We start from the raw sequence: 14,204 nt of genomic DNA on the forward strand, positions 1-14,204 counted from the left end.
CTTCTTAAGGTGACATGAAGGGGTGCAGGTGGTGGCATTCCAGACCAACCCAGGACATGTGATGGGGAAGAGGACGTGTTGCAAAGAATAGGTGGTAGGGCCTGTCTGGAGCTAGGTGGGGGGCCAGCAGCTGGGAGGGTGCGCTGGGGCCACACGGCTGTGCCCTCACTGCACTGTCTGCACAGCAGGCTGTGGCAGGTGCTAGGGGTTTGGGAGACCTGAGAAGAGGCTGTTGAAATTGTCTTACTTGGGCGGCACAGAGCTGGCTTGGGAAACACGCGGTGCGGATGGGAAGGGGAAAGCAGGTGGCAGTGTGGCCTCTGGAGAACTGTGGCACTGACGCGGGCTAAGCAGGAAGGTGGGTTCCATTTGGGAGGACCTGGGTCCCAGCAGCCTGGGGTGTGCTGTCTGGGGCTGCCGAGGGGCAGAGGGAGCTTGGGGAGGCCCTTTATCTAGGCTCCGTGGGACCCTGTGCTGTCACTGAGCACTTGCTGTGTGTGAGGCCTGGGACCAGGCTTGGGTGTGGGGAAGTTCCACACGGTTCTTGCTTTCAAAGAGCGCAGTTGGCGATCCTGCTTCTGCACCCCACTTCCCTGCAGGCTTCTCAATGGTTCTCCTCATTGTGCAGACCACACTCAGCCTCTGTGGGCTCAGCAACAGTCACAGATGGACCTGGCTTTGGCCTTCTGCTTTTTGCTGGGTGTCCTGCACCCAGAGAAGCCCACCTAGTGTTGTTGACATCATCTTACCTTTCCGTCTCTTGCCTTTCTCCTCCCATTTTTCTTGTTGCTTCTCTGTCTTCCCCTTCAGTCATCACCTTCTGTTTTCATCTGAATTTCTCTGAGCTGAGTCAGGTGGCCTCGCCCAGGCTGTCATCATTGTATTCTACCAGGTGTCTCTGGTCCCACTTTCTATTTCATTTCGCTTGTGCTGTACTCCGTTAGTGAGCCGAGGTCAAGCAGTGAAGCCACTTCTGCATCTGAAATTTTAGGGGTGAACCAGAGGCCACCTTCAGTTTCTGCTCTGAAGTTTGTGATTGTTTTTTAAAAAGCATTCCAAGTTTAGGCCGGGCGCAGTGGCCCACGACTGTAACCCTAGCACTTTGAGAGGCTGAGGCGGGAGGATTATCTGAGTTCAGGAGCTCGTGACCAGCCTGAGCAACACGGTGAAACCCCGTCTCTACTAAAGTACAAAAAAATTAGCCAGTGTGGTGGTGTGCACCCATAATCCCAGCTACTCAAGAGGCTGGGTGCCGGAATTGACTGCCTGGGAGGCAGAGCTTGCAGTAAGCCAGGATTGCACCACTGCACTCCAGCCTGGGTGACAGAGCAAGCCTCCTTACACAACAGCAACCAAAAAAGCACTCCAAGTCTAGAATAATGGGCACCAAATATTAGAAAAGGTTACTTGGGGCGATTTGCTTTCTTGTCTGTTTTTTGGGGTTTTCTGTCTGTTTTGTTTTGTAGAGACAAGGTCTCCCTGTGTGGCCCAGGCTGGTCTTGAACTCATGGGCTCAAGCAGTCTTCCTGCCTCAGCCACCCAAGTAGCTGGGACTGCAGGTGTGTGCCACCATGCCCGGCAGTCTCCTTTTTTTTTTTTTTTTTTCTTTTTTGAGACAGTCTCTCACTCTGTCACCCAGGCTGGAGTGCAGTGGCTAGATCTCGGCTCACTGCAACTTCTGCCTCCCAGTTTCAAGTGATTCTTCTGTCTCAGCATCTGGAGTAGCTGGGACTACCGGTGCACGCCACCACATGGGGCTAATTTTGTATATTTAGTAGAGACAGGGTTTCACCACATTGGCCAGACTGATCTTGAATTCCTGACCTCAAGAGATCCGCCTGCCTCGGCCTCCCAAAGTAGCTGGGATTACAGGCGCCCACCACCACGCCCGGTTAATTTTTGTATTTTTAGTAGAGACAGGGTTTCACCATGTTGTCCAGGCTTCTCTTGAACTCCCAACCTCAGGCCTGCCTTCTTTTCTGAATGTTCATCTTGGTTTACTTTCCTCTACTGAGGATGTGTCATTTTTAAAACATCAGAAGGAAAGGGTGAACCCCTCACACCAGCCTCGGGCTGCTGGGAGGTGGCCTGCTCCTCTGAGGAGTGAGTGCTGCTTCACCAGCCTCATCAGAGCTGCCTTTACTGTTGTGCCTTCTTTTCACATCTCCTGTGTGCCTTTGCCTCCTGTCCACCTCTGAGAGCCCGTCCAGCTCAGACACTCCATTCTGTTAGCCTTTACTGTTTCCCTCTCCTTGTCTTGGATCACCAGTGCTGTGATCCAGTAAGACTTAACAAGACATCTGGATTATGGAATTTTAGGAAATTTATGTCTGTTACTTTTTCAAATATACCTAATGCCAACATGGGCTAGCAAAAATAAACCTGATACGTAACGGCAGGGCTGGTTAGCAAGTTGTGGTCTTGGAAGATGATAGTTTAGCGAGTGTTTCTTAGGAACCTGAAAATGGCTCTGAAAGCCTTTGTTGTGGGTGGTGCAGAGGTGGACAGGCAGTCCTTGCTGAAGTGACTCCACGTGAGGAATCCAGGCTCCTAGTGAGCCAGAGTGCCCTGTATTGAAAAGTTAAGTTTCAAATGGCATCTGTACCTGTCCATCATCTGCGGAAGCACCAGGTTCTGGGGAACCACCTGGTTGATTAAGTCCAGGTTTGGTGAGGAATGGGCAGGGCCAGATAACATGTCAGGCATTTGATTAGCCTGGTTGGTAGCACAGAGCATATGCATACCTGAGTTTTGTTTCTGTTGTCTGTGCAGGCTGGGAATGGAGCAGCCGGAAAGCGGCCTGGGTGGGACACACTTGGAACTCGTTGTTTATTCCATGCCAGTGTGTTTTGGGCTGTGAGTGCTGGACATTCAGGTGCAGCACCGTCTGGTAGCTCTCTCTGCAACGATGGCCACATGTGGACATTGACTACCAGAAATGGGGCTGGCGTGACTGAGAGGCTGAGTTTTTTTTTTCTTTTTTAAGTTCTTTTTTTTTTTTTTAAGCCTGAGTCTCACTCTGTTGCCCAGACTGGTGTGCAATGGCACGATCTCTGCTCACTGCAACCTCCACCTCCAAATTTGGAGACAGACCCCCACCAGGTGAGGCACTGAGCCTCCAGCCTGCATGTGGCTGCCCAGGCAGGGCCCGCTTCTGGGTCGATGAAGAAGCAGATCTGGATGGAAAAGCCTGTGATTATCTCATTAGGAAAGCATTTTTACAATAATCTACATTTGCTTGGCTTTTGCTTTTTTTTTTTTTGGAGACAGGATCTCGCTCTGCCATCCAGGCTGGAGTGCAGTGGCGCGATCTCGGCTCACTGCAACCTCCACTACCTGGGTTCAAGCAATTCAGTTTTCCTGCCTCAGCCTCCCAAGTAGCTAGGACTACAGGCGTGCACCACCACACCTGGCTAATTTTTTTTTTTTTTTAGATGCAGTCTTGCTCTGTAGCCAGGCTGGAGTGCAGTGGCGCGATCTCGGCTCACTGCAACCACTGCCTCCCAGGTTCAAACGATTCTCCTGCCTCAGCCTCTCCCGAGTAGCTGGGACTACAGGCGTGTGCCACCATGCCCAGCTAATATTTTTTGTTTTTAGTAGAGACGGGGTTTCACCATGTTGGCCAGGTTGGTCTCGATCTCTTGACCTTGTGATCTGCCCACCTCAGCCTCCCACAGTGCTGGGATGACAGGCGTGAGCCACTGCACCTGGCCACGCCTGGCTAATTTTTATATTTTTAGTGGAGATGGGGTTTCATCATGTTGCGCATGCTGGTCTCGAACTTTTGGCCTCGAGTGATCCACCCGCCTCAGCCTCCCAAAGTGCTGGGATTACAGGAGTGAGCCACCACGCCTAGCCGGTTTTTGATTTTTAAAGCATTTTTGTTTCAGAGTTTGAAGGTTTCCCAGCTTTTTATGGTCCTGCAGTTCCATAAAAAGAGAACCCTGGTTATCACAGGGATATGCTGACAGTTCCCGCTCCCTCTGCGAGGAGGAACTGAAATGGGTGGGAGGAGTGTGTTAGGCCATGAAAAGTTTTTTTCTGTGGTCTTTTGACTCCTGCCACATCTCTGCCTCCGGTCTCGGAGGAGCCTGGCCGGGGTTCTCGGTCCACAGCTGGGGAATGAAGCCTCCTTGGGGTCGTCTTGGGCTTTTCCCTCCTTGGTCTCAGAGGACTTGGCATGAGATTGGGAACTGATGCTATAATAGGATTTGCAAGGTTATCAGGTCATTCTCAGAACGCTACGTTTTGTTGGTGGACATTGATTGAGGGTAAGGAATTTTAAGACTAAAGATTCTTAGGCGTTGAACGGTTCATATTCTGAAGCACTGATTTTATCTAAAAGAAGGTGGTGGTTTACACGTTTGTTTCCTTGACTTTGAATCTCAACCTACTTATTTGAAAAGATGGTAAGAATATTTAACCAAAAACCTCATTTACAAAAGAAACACGCATGAAATGTGACGTGAGGCTTCATTTTGCAGAGGGAAGGGATCTCTGTCTCCATTGTGGACAGGGCGTCTTAGGCTGCAGCGTCGTTGTGCTGTTACATGGTTCCACATAAAATCTTGCTCCTTTTCTAACTGTAAAAACATTTGAGGGTCATTTGGCCAGGTAAAGATCCTGGCAGTCCTAAGCAGCCTCGCTGGTGCCGTGGGTCCTGGGTGCTGCCTGCCAGCATCCTCGGTTGAGGAGTGTGGAGTGGGACCTCAGGGCAGTGGGCCCTTCCCTCCCACCGGCCCTCTACCCTGCCCAGCCCGCCAGCTTTCTGGAACAGATCACTGTACGGTGCTTTCTCTCCAAGGGGCTGAAGGTGGTGGATCATCGTCTGGAAATGTGTCTGGGGTTGCCCCTGCTGCCCCTGCAGGGGGCCCGCGCTCCTCCTCCCGGAACTTAGGGTCTTCTGGTGGCGAGAAGGAAGAAGGCAAAAAGGTCCGGCGGCAGTGGGAGTCGTGGAGCACAGAGGACAAGAACACCTTCTTCGAGGGGCTGTACGAGGTGAGTAGGCTGTGGAGGCACGGCCAGGCAGCCTGGGCGTCCCTCTCGGAGCCCTGCCCTCTGTTCCCCGTGCTTCCTCTTTGCTGTTAGATTCTAGAACACAGATTCCTGGGCGACCCCCGCAGTGGCGGAGGCTGATGTGGGCTCTAGGCCTTGCCCACTGACCTTGGCTGTTTTATCTCCTCATTGAGATTTTAGAAGCTAGTACTGGTGAGATGTCTGTGAGGAGGTGTTTTTGTGTGTTTCCTTCATTTCCTTTTGGATATTCTCACCCCTTGTCTCTCAAAGATGTTCTTGACTGAAGGCCCTCTTGTTTCAGGGCTTTCCCTTTGTGCTGAGTGGGCTGATTTAGGCGGGATGGCCTCTTGAGGGGAGGCACAAGGCGGTGCTTGCCTCGGGGGTCAGTGTAGCTGAGAAACCTCACGAGATGTTGCTGCTGACTTGGGACAAAATGGAAAGTCCTAAAAATGGAGAGAAGCCACTCCCTGACCCCACCGCCCAGTGAATGCCCGTGCTCCCTGCTGGCCAGTTTCACCTGCATTATTGTTTTCTAAATCCTTGTAATTATTGTGAGCATACTTTTTAATTAACATTGCTTGCGTTTTTCATGGTGTTTCATAGCTCTTTTGCTCTGTATTTTTTTTAACGCCTGTAAATATTCTCCTTGCCTGTGTGCTCACTGTGTGCTTTTGTAAAAACATCATATTGGAGCACAGCCATGGCCAGGGTCGATGTACTGTCTGCGGCTGATGCCACTGCAGTGGCAGAGTTGAAGAGCTGCACCAGACAGGGTGGCCCTCGAGGCCCTGGCCAGCCACTGCTCTGCTTGGCCATTCCTGTGTGGTCAAGGATGACTGAGATCCTTCCAGATTCTGTTGTCGTAAGTAACGCTGTGGTGAACATCGGTGTGCACGCTTCATACTTTAGACTGCTTCTTTGGCATACAGTATTAGAATTAGGTTCGTGATCGGTGAGCCTTGTTCTTTTTTTTTTTTTTTGGAGATGGAATCTCACTCTGTTGCCCAGGCTGGAGCGCAGTGGCGCAATCTGGGCTCACTGCAACCTCCGCCTCCTTGGTTCAAGCAATTCTCGTGCCTCAGCCTCCTGAGTAACTGAGACTGTAGGCACACGCCGCCACGCCCAGCTAATTTTTTGTATTTTAGTTAGACGGAGTTTCACTGTGTTGCCCGGGCTGGTCTCGAACTCCTGAGCTCAGGCAATCTTCCCACTTTGGCCTCCCAGGAGCCTTGTTCTTTTAATAGCTAATTAATTGGGGTGATGGAGAAGTCTTGTCAAGCCTGGGAAGCAGAATGCTCAAGAAAGAAATGGAGGCTCTGGAAGGAGATGTTAAGAGAGGCATTAGAAAAGGAGACACTCGTAAATGTGGGCATGAGACTTGACTACGGTGCATGCTGTGGCCAGGGTCGCTCCCGCCCTGGGCTGCAGGTTAGGTTCTGCCCACCCCAGGTGGATCGGACTGCCGTGGCAGTGTGGCTTGATTCTGATTGTCCAAAGAGAAGTGTGCATGAGTCCCATTGCAGTAGATATGAAGCCATTTAAACACATTCGTGTGTTCCTTTTCTTCCCTTGGAGGGTTCTAGAGTACAGCAAGGAGGCTGGTTTTGTGTAGATTCAAGCCCCAAATCGTGCCTTTAAGCTGTTTGTTGGTCTTGGAGGACCTGCGATTCCTGGAATGTTTTCAGAATCAGCAACCATTGCTGATTCTTGCCTGAAACAATTACTCCTGTGGTGTGGCCCTTCCTCCTTGGCAAGACTGCAGCCTCTGCAAGAGGGTCTGGGTGCCTGGGAGCAGGAGATGTGGTTGTCCATTAAAGGTAGCAGAGGAGGAGTTCCTTGTTAATGATCCACCCTTTACCCTTATTCAAGCAGTTCAGTTCGTGTCCTTCCCATTGGGTTAAGCTGCTCATTAGAGTTTTTCTATCGGGTAGATGCTTTTTGAGGATTCTGAAATCCTGAACTAGTAATCATAATTAATAGTTGGCTGTTCTGATCATGTAATGCTTTCTGCTGTGGGTTCTCTGTATCTGAGTTTGTATATGAGAAAGAGCGAGGGCAAGAGAAAGGACTTTTTGTTTGTTTGTTTTGAAACGGAGTTTCGCTCTTGTTGCTCAGGCTGGAGCGCAGTGGCACGATCTTGGCTAAATGCAACCTCCACCTCCTGGGTTAAAGCGATTCTCCTGCTTCAGCCTCCTGAGTAGCTGGGATCACAGGCGCCCGCCACCACACCCGGCTAATTTTTGTATTTTTATTACAGACCGAGTTTCGCCACGTTGGTCAGGCTGGTCTTGAACTCCTGACCTCGGGTGATCCACCTGCCCCAGCCTCCTGAAGTGCTGGGATTACAGGCATGAGTCACCACACCTGGCCTAACACGTTTCATTTCTGCATTGTGTGTCTCATCAAAACTAGGTGGCCTTCTGGTGGGGTCTTGATGTGTGGCTGACTGGCCGGTGGCAGGTGTGACTGTGAACCCTCGAGCTGTGGGGTGACGGTGACTGGGCACAGGCCTCTGCTCTGAGAAGTGCGGCTTCTGCCATGTTGTCATGGCCACCGCTGCCTTTTTGATGCCTCCCTGGGAGGGGTGCAGCAAGGCTGGCTGGGGCCTGATTGGATGCAGGGACCCCACCGCCATCACTGGGCCTCAGTTGGTCACTCCTGATTATGGGCTGAATTCTCTCCTGCTTCAGCTGCTCCTCAGGCGAGAGTGCTGCCCCTGCACACCCTACTTTGGGCAGTGCTGGGCATGCTCAGATTCGCGCCCGTCCAGTTATGGCCCGTCCAGACTTCTCCCTCTGGCAGGGCGGGCATTCACCTGTGGCAGGGCACTCGCCTCCTTCCTCTGAATACCCTTCCATTTCTGTGGCAGGTCTGCACAGACCCAGCCCTGACTTCATTTCAAGTTCCTGTTCCTGCTTATATCCGTCCATCGTCCATGCTTGTTTTTGCCATACAGTTCTTGATTTCCTACCTGACAGCCACACAGCCAGCGCCTGTGCTTCCTTCTCCCTGTCTGCATAATGGCTGCGGCCTCAGCTCTGGCCTCTGTGCTTCGCAGTGTTCCCCTTCTCTGTCCCCACCTAGGCCCTCCCCGTCTCTGTACAGGCAGCCGGGGGCATCCTCAGCCTGTTACCATCTCCACAGCTCTGTGGACACTGCAGGTTTCTCTCTCTTCACTCCAGACAGCTCTCTCAGACTTTCAGCCCTGCCCGTCTTTTGTTCTCATTGCCGTTACCGTGTATATATCTGGTTCCTGACTCAGGACAGAGCACTCTCGCCACACTGAGAATACAGAAAAGCTTCTGTCTGGTGGGGCTTGCTGCCTTGGAGACACACGGCAGGCGCGACATAGATGCCCTGGGACTTTAGGAGGCAGCAGAGGTTAAGAACACGTGAGCAGGAGGCCTGGAACCCGGGTTCTCAGGGAACCTCTTGAGTAGACGACCCCGCAGTGACATGCAGAGGCCGTCAAGTTGCTTCATCGTGGTTCTTGCCGAGGCCCAGGGAGCGTGGGGAGGGCTGGGCCTGCCTGGACCCTGCAGGAAGGCCTTTCACGTGCTGCTTCGCCTCTTTATGCTTTATCTGCCATTCCTTTTGAAAACAATGAACACGTTTTACTTTTTCTAAAGTTTTTAATTTTTCATTTCATTTTTGCACCCACACTGGGGTGCCAGCCTTCCAGCCCCACCCGCCAGCCCACAGCAGCTTCTGTCTTCACCTCCCTCAGCCCCTGTGTTGCTGGGAGTTACAGATCCTAAAATGTGTCAGTGTGTCAAGCACAATGCCACCTCCCCTCTGGCCCCTCCAGCTCACCTCACGGTCCCCCAGCTGCCAAGAGTCTTCTGAGGTGGACAGGGTTGGGGGCCAGCACCCCAGCAGTCCCCAGGTTCTCATTTCCCTGAGGATCTTGCTCCCCAGTTACTACCCCTTACCCCCCATCAGCATGTTTTTTATTTTTTTGATTTAAAAAACATCTTTTTTTGAGAGTCAGTCTTGCTTTGTCACCTTGCTTTGTCACCAGGGCTGCCATCTTAGTTCACTACAACCTTGACCTCCTGGGCTCAAGTGACGATCCTCCTGCCTCAGCCTCCCACGTAGCTAGGACTACAGGCATGTGCCACCATGCCTGGCTAATTTTTAAGTTTTTTGTGGAGATGGGGTTTCACTATATTGCTCAAACTGGTCTCAAACTCCTGGGCTCAAGCAATTCTCTCACCTCAGCCTCCTAAAGTGCTGGGATTACAGGCACGAGCCACCACCTGGCTCCCTTAACTTTTCGTTTTGAAACATTTCAGACTTTTTAAAAGTTGCAAAAACAGCACAAAGCAGGTCCCCTCCACCCTGCCTCCACAGCATTAGGGCAGCCGCACTGTGAGGGTATGAGCACAGACCTGCCACAGAAATACTGCCTGCTCGTTTGCAGGCGGTATTCAGATTAACAAGGGTCCCACTCAGGTCCATCCTGGCCAGGACGCTGCGCCGCACTCGGCTGCCCAAACTTCTCAGTCTCTTGTAACCTGGGACAGCTCCTGGGTTTTTGTTTTTTGTTTGCATGTTTTTTTTGTCGTTGATGACCTCAACACTTGTGGAGACTCACAGCATGTTGGTTTGTAGAATGTCCCTTGTGTCAGTTTGGGTTGATCTGCAGTTTCCTCATGATTCTATGGTACGCATTTCTGTCAAGAATTCCACAGCAGTGATACCGTGTCCTTCTTGGCGCATCCAGTTGGCGGCCCGTGGTGTTCTTTCTGTCTCCGTCCTGGTGGTGTTTGCCTTGGTCGCTGCCCTAGGCAGCGTCTGCCAGGTCTCACCGTGGCTGGGTCATGGCTTGGCCTTGAGGCTGTGTAAATACCATGTTTCTCATCATTCTTTGCTCTCTCTGATTTCAGCAGCCATCGCTGCCTTTTCCCTGAAGCAGTTGTTACTGTGCTGTTTGCTCCCAGTGAGGACCTTCTGTTTCCTTTATTCTTTCTGTGTTTGCTGATTGGAAGTCCTGTGCCAAGAAGAGCCCTGCGTTCTCCCCCACACGTGCAGTTATTCTGTTACCTACACCCATGTAGACTCACAGATGTTGGCTTTATTCTGGGGGCCATGGTCCACCATGCCATTGTCGGCTTTCTCGCCCCGTTGGTTCCCCATTTGGCCACTGGGGAGCCTCATGCTGGCTCCTGCATCCTCTTCTCACGTCCCCATCGCCTGCCAGTGTATTCTCGTGTGCTGGTGCCGTCAGGCATTCCAGACTCAGCGGCTGCTTGCTGCTCTGCAGTTGGCTGTTTTTCCTGGGAGCCCAGCTTCCCTTTGCAAAGTGGTATTTAGAAACCAAGACCTGGGCGCTAAGGATGCTGGTTACTGCTGAGCCCTTCCAGTACTTAGGAGCTTGGCTTTGATGAGATGATCGAACACTAGGTTCTCTATGGCAGTGCCTGAAGCAGCACTGAGGTGAGGCTGTTCTGTGGAACACAAGTTCTCTTCTGAAAATCTAAGTCACACTCAGCTTTTGCAAAGAAGCGTTCCAAGAAGGGTTGGCCTCCAGGTATAATCAGAGTATAGTCTGTGCGGTTCACTTACTAAATGTTCACGTTTGCTGTCCTTGTTTGAATATGGAATATATTTTGTCAGATTAAAGCAGTGAGGATGTTTCTGATCTGTTCTTTAAGAGCCATAACTGCTTCTCTTCCAGAGCTTTTCTTCATGGAGGTGTCTCATTTCATTATCTGTGAAGAACTCTAGCAATTAAGCCATTTGTCCAAGTGATGAGCTTTATGTTTCTCCTGTCTGGGGTGCTTGCCTCTTTGGTATCCATGTGCTCTGATCGTTCTGTTCCTGGTTCCATTGCTCCTTTATCCTGATTAAAACCTAAGGTTCTAGGGAGTCGAAGTTCAAGTTCATACACAGATAAGGGCTTGGAAGGGCTGCTTGTTTGACCGCAGACTGTCTCCTTTCTCCTTTCTCGGAACCTTGGAAAGGGTCTAGTTAACACAGAAAGCTGCATTGTTTTAACCCCTCTACATTTATCATGGAATTTATTTTCCAGCATGGGAAAGACTTTGAAGCGATTCAGAACAACATTGCGCTGAAGTACAAGAAGAAAGGCAAGCCAGCGAGCATGGTGAAGAACAAGGAGCAGGTCCGCCACTTCTACTACCGCACCTGGCACAAGATCACCAAGTACATCGACTTTGATCATGGTGAGTGTGCCACGGGCCAGGCTCGGGGGTGCCCACAGGCAGGGCTGGCTTCTGCTCAGAGCGCAGCTTCCAGCAAGCCCGCCGGACCTGCTTTCTGGCATTTTCTCACCAGCCGCTTGGCCTGGGGCTCCTCGCCTTGCAGCGCTTTGGCTGATTGTGTGCTGTCTAACTCGGTCAAACCAAGTTGCCAGGAAGTGGCCCGTATCCCATGCTCCAGGGTTCTTACCACTGCTTTTCTGAGCTATGGTTTGTGTGTTTCCAGTGGCTCTGAGTGTGCGTGAGTTCTGGGTCCCTGGCTCACCTGAAGCCTGTGGTCTCCACTGCAAATGATAGCACCATGGTCCAGCGGGGGGCTTGGGCCGCAGGCACCGTGCCTGGCACTGGTCTTCCTGGGGGACGGCCAGCCTTCCCAGGCCTCTCGCCCTCTACGCTGGGACCCAGGTCTGCGTCGGCCCTCGTTCAGTCACGGGACCAAGTCATCCCCAGGTAGAATTCTGGCTTCTGGCTCAGAGCACCCTTTGGCTACTGGTGGCTTCTCTGGATGATGCTTTGTCCATCACCATCTCTGTCCTTGGGAGTCTTAGCTGTCTCCTGCCTCCGCCTATCAGAACTTCCTCTCCAGCAGCGCACCTGTGCTGGGCCCTGCTCTTCATTCCTGTAGCTTCACACACAGCATGGTCCTTCCAGATGTACCCCCAGAGCACCCCTCTGCCTTCTGAGCCTTCTTTCAGATGTCTCACATTCTGACCCAGGGTACCTGGACTGTGGCCACACTGCCACTCTTTGTGCCCTTGCCTGTGCCTCGTGGTGACCTAAAGTCCTTCGCCTTGGCCATTCCTGTGGTGTCCTCTGGGTGGGTTATGGCATCTTGACCATGGTGCATCAGCATTGCCTGGAGCTTTGGGAAGAGCCAGGACCCAGCTCCCCTGTGTGACTGGGCAGAGCCCTGAGGGCCGCAGACACCCCCTGCCCACCACGCAGCTAGCTTCTCCACTGAAGAACCTCCACTGGGAGATTGTCGCCGTTTCTGGAGATCCATGGAAACGGCTGTTGGTCTCTGCACATTAGGGGTACCCCTTGATTCGGGTCTGCCGCCGATGCGGTTTTGTTTGTTTGCTTTTGGTATCCACGTGACCATTCATGTAAGATTTTCTGCTGACTTCACCTATTTATAGCACATCAGTTCCGTTTTGTCCTATATTTGATGCCTGTGCTGGTCTTCTCATGTTCAGCTCACTTGTTTATTTGAAATCTCAGCACTGGTCAGATCCCGTCATCCAAGGCTGTTGTGGTTAATGTCAGGTTGTGGTGAGTGGCCTTGTGCCTTCCAGAGTGGCACGCAGCACCGACTTTTCATTGTCGGCCTCTTCCTGTGTCGTCTGTCCTTTGCATTGTTCATTAGTGCCTTTTTGAAAGACAGTCCAGGCTGCGTGCGGTGGCTCATGCCTGTAATCAGCACTTTGGGAGGCAGAGGCGGGCGGATCACGAGGTCAAGAGATCAAGACCATCCTGGCCAACATGGTGAAACCGCATCTCTACTAAAAATACAAAAATTAGCTGGGCATGGTGGTGCACACCTGTACTCCCAGCTACTCGGGAGGCTGAGGCAGGAGAATTGCACCACTGCACTCCAGCCTGGCCACAGAGCAAGACTCCGTCTCAAAAAAAAAAAAGAAAGAAAGTCAGTCCATGCGAGCAGATCTGCCATCCACTGTGGCTGGTCTTGAAAAGCTCTCTATGGGGGAAGCTGGCCAGCAGCGGAGGGGACTGGGCAGCTGTTTAGTAGACGAGGTATAGAGAGAGGGATGGGATTCCAGGAGCTTCGGTCTAGTGTGCTTTGCTTGAACCACCTGCGGGCAGGGTGGGAAGCGTCTTTGGACCCTCAGGCTCCTGGCGTAGACTTATCTCCTCTTCTGAGGTTCAAATGCACATTCTACTTGCCAACCCAGGCTTTCTCCCATGTCAATTTCAGAAGGCAGTCAAAGCAAACATTTCTTTTCTGATTGTGTCACCTTTCCCTGTTAAACAACCTCCTAATCCTAAACTTGCTGGTGCGAGGAGGCCTCATTCCTCTTTGGCCCTTCTGTCCATCTAGGGTGAAGGGTAAATGCTCCCTCACACCTCTCGGTGGGGGGTCACACCCAACACAGGTCCTTTCCCCTTCTCCGTGTGGGCCCCTGTGCTTCCCTCTCTTCCTGACCTGGCACAGCAGGCTCCTACAGCCTTGGTGTCTCCTGTTCGTGCATCTTTGGCGTGACCCCACATGATGTGCCTTCTTCCTGTTGAGCTCACCGTTCTCCCGTGTTCTCCCGGGTTCTCTGATGGCCCTGACTGTCTCTTCAGCAGGGCTGTCTGCCTCCGTGCCAGCGTGCAGCGGCATTGGGGCACCCGATGCTGACTTGCCCAACAGGAGCATGAGGCTGGAGGCCACCAGGACACTGTGAAGTGACTGGCCCCATGGACTGTCATTGCGCATCAAACAGAGTGGCAACTTTTTCACGTTACATGTATTTTTGGCGTGCTTTGGAGTTTTGTTTTGTTTTGTTTTTTGAGCCAGAGTCTTGCTCTGTTGCCCAGGCTAGAGTGCCATGGCGCACTCTCGGCTCACTGTAACCTCCATCTCCCAGTTTCAAGCGATTCTCATGCCTCAGCCTCCCGAGTAGCTGGGATTACAGGTGTGCACCACCACACCTGGCTAATTTTATATTTTTTAGGAGAGATGAGGTTTCACTATGTTGCCAAGCTGGTCTTGAACTCCTGAGCTCAGGAAATCCACCTGCCTCGGCCTCCCAAAGTGCGAGGATTACAGGCGTGAGCCACCACGCCTGGCCTGTGCTTTGGAGTTTTGAAGAGCACACCGTGTGCACTTTATCACGGGTTTGTCTGACTCATCGTGTGGCGTGAGACACAGAGTGGTGGCAAGCGAGGAGCGTGGAAGGGACTGACTCCGCCCCCAGCTTGGGGGCCTTGCGTGTGTGTTCGTCTTACTAATCTCCCGTG

General features: G+C 52.0%; 1 protein-coding gene and 1 long non-coding RNA gene across 15 annotated transcripts in view; one reads left to right on the forward strand and one right to left on the reverse strand.

The window, feature by feature from the left end:
• CRAMP1 (cramped chromatin regulator homolog 1) overlaps positions 1 to 14,204 on the forward strand; it is a 65,877-nt gene that overhangs the window by 8,827 nt on the left and 42,846 nt on the right. For all 14 annotated transcript variants that reach the window (XM_063796435.1, XM_016929167.4, XM_063796427.1 and 11 more), the window contains exons 3-4: positions 4,805 to 4,998; positions 11,051 to 11,204. In XM_063796435.1, coding sequence (XP_063652505.1) covers positions 4,805 to 4,998; positions 11,051 to 11,204 — 348 coding nt within the window. The remainder of the gene's footprint in view (positions 1 to 4,804; positions 4,999 to 11,050; positions 11,205 to 14,204) is intronic.
• Positions 4,460 to 4,875, reverse strand: LOC107968765 (uncharacterized). The gene is made up of 2 exons (XR_001710180.3): positions 4,788 to 4,875; positions 4,460 to 4,583 (listed from the first exon to the last, which is right to left on the reverse strand). It is a non-coding gene; the product is annotated as an uncharacterized LOC107968765 (long non-coding RNA).

This window comes from Pan troglodytes, chromosome 18 (genome assembly GCF_028858775.2).
Source record: "Pan troglodytes isolate AG18354 chromosome 18, NHGRI_mPanTro3-v2.0_pri, whole genome shotgun sequence".
In the NCBI taxonomy this organism is placed as follows: Eukaryota; Metazoa; Chordata; class Mammalia; order Primates; family Hominidae; genus Pan; species Pan troglodytes.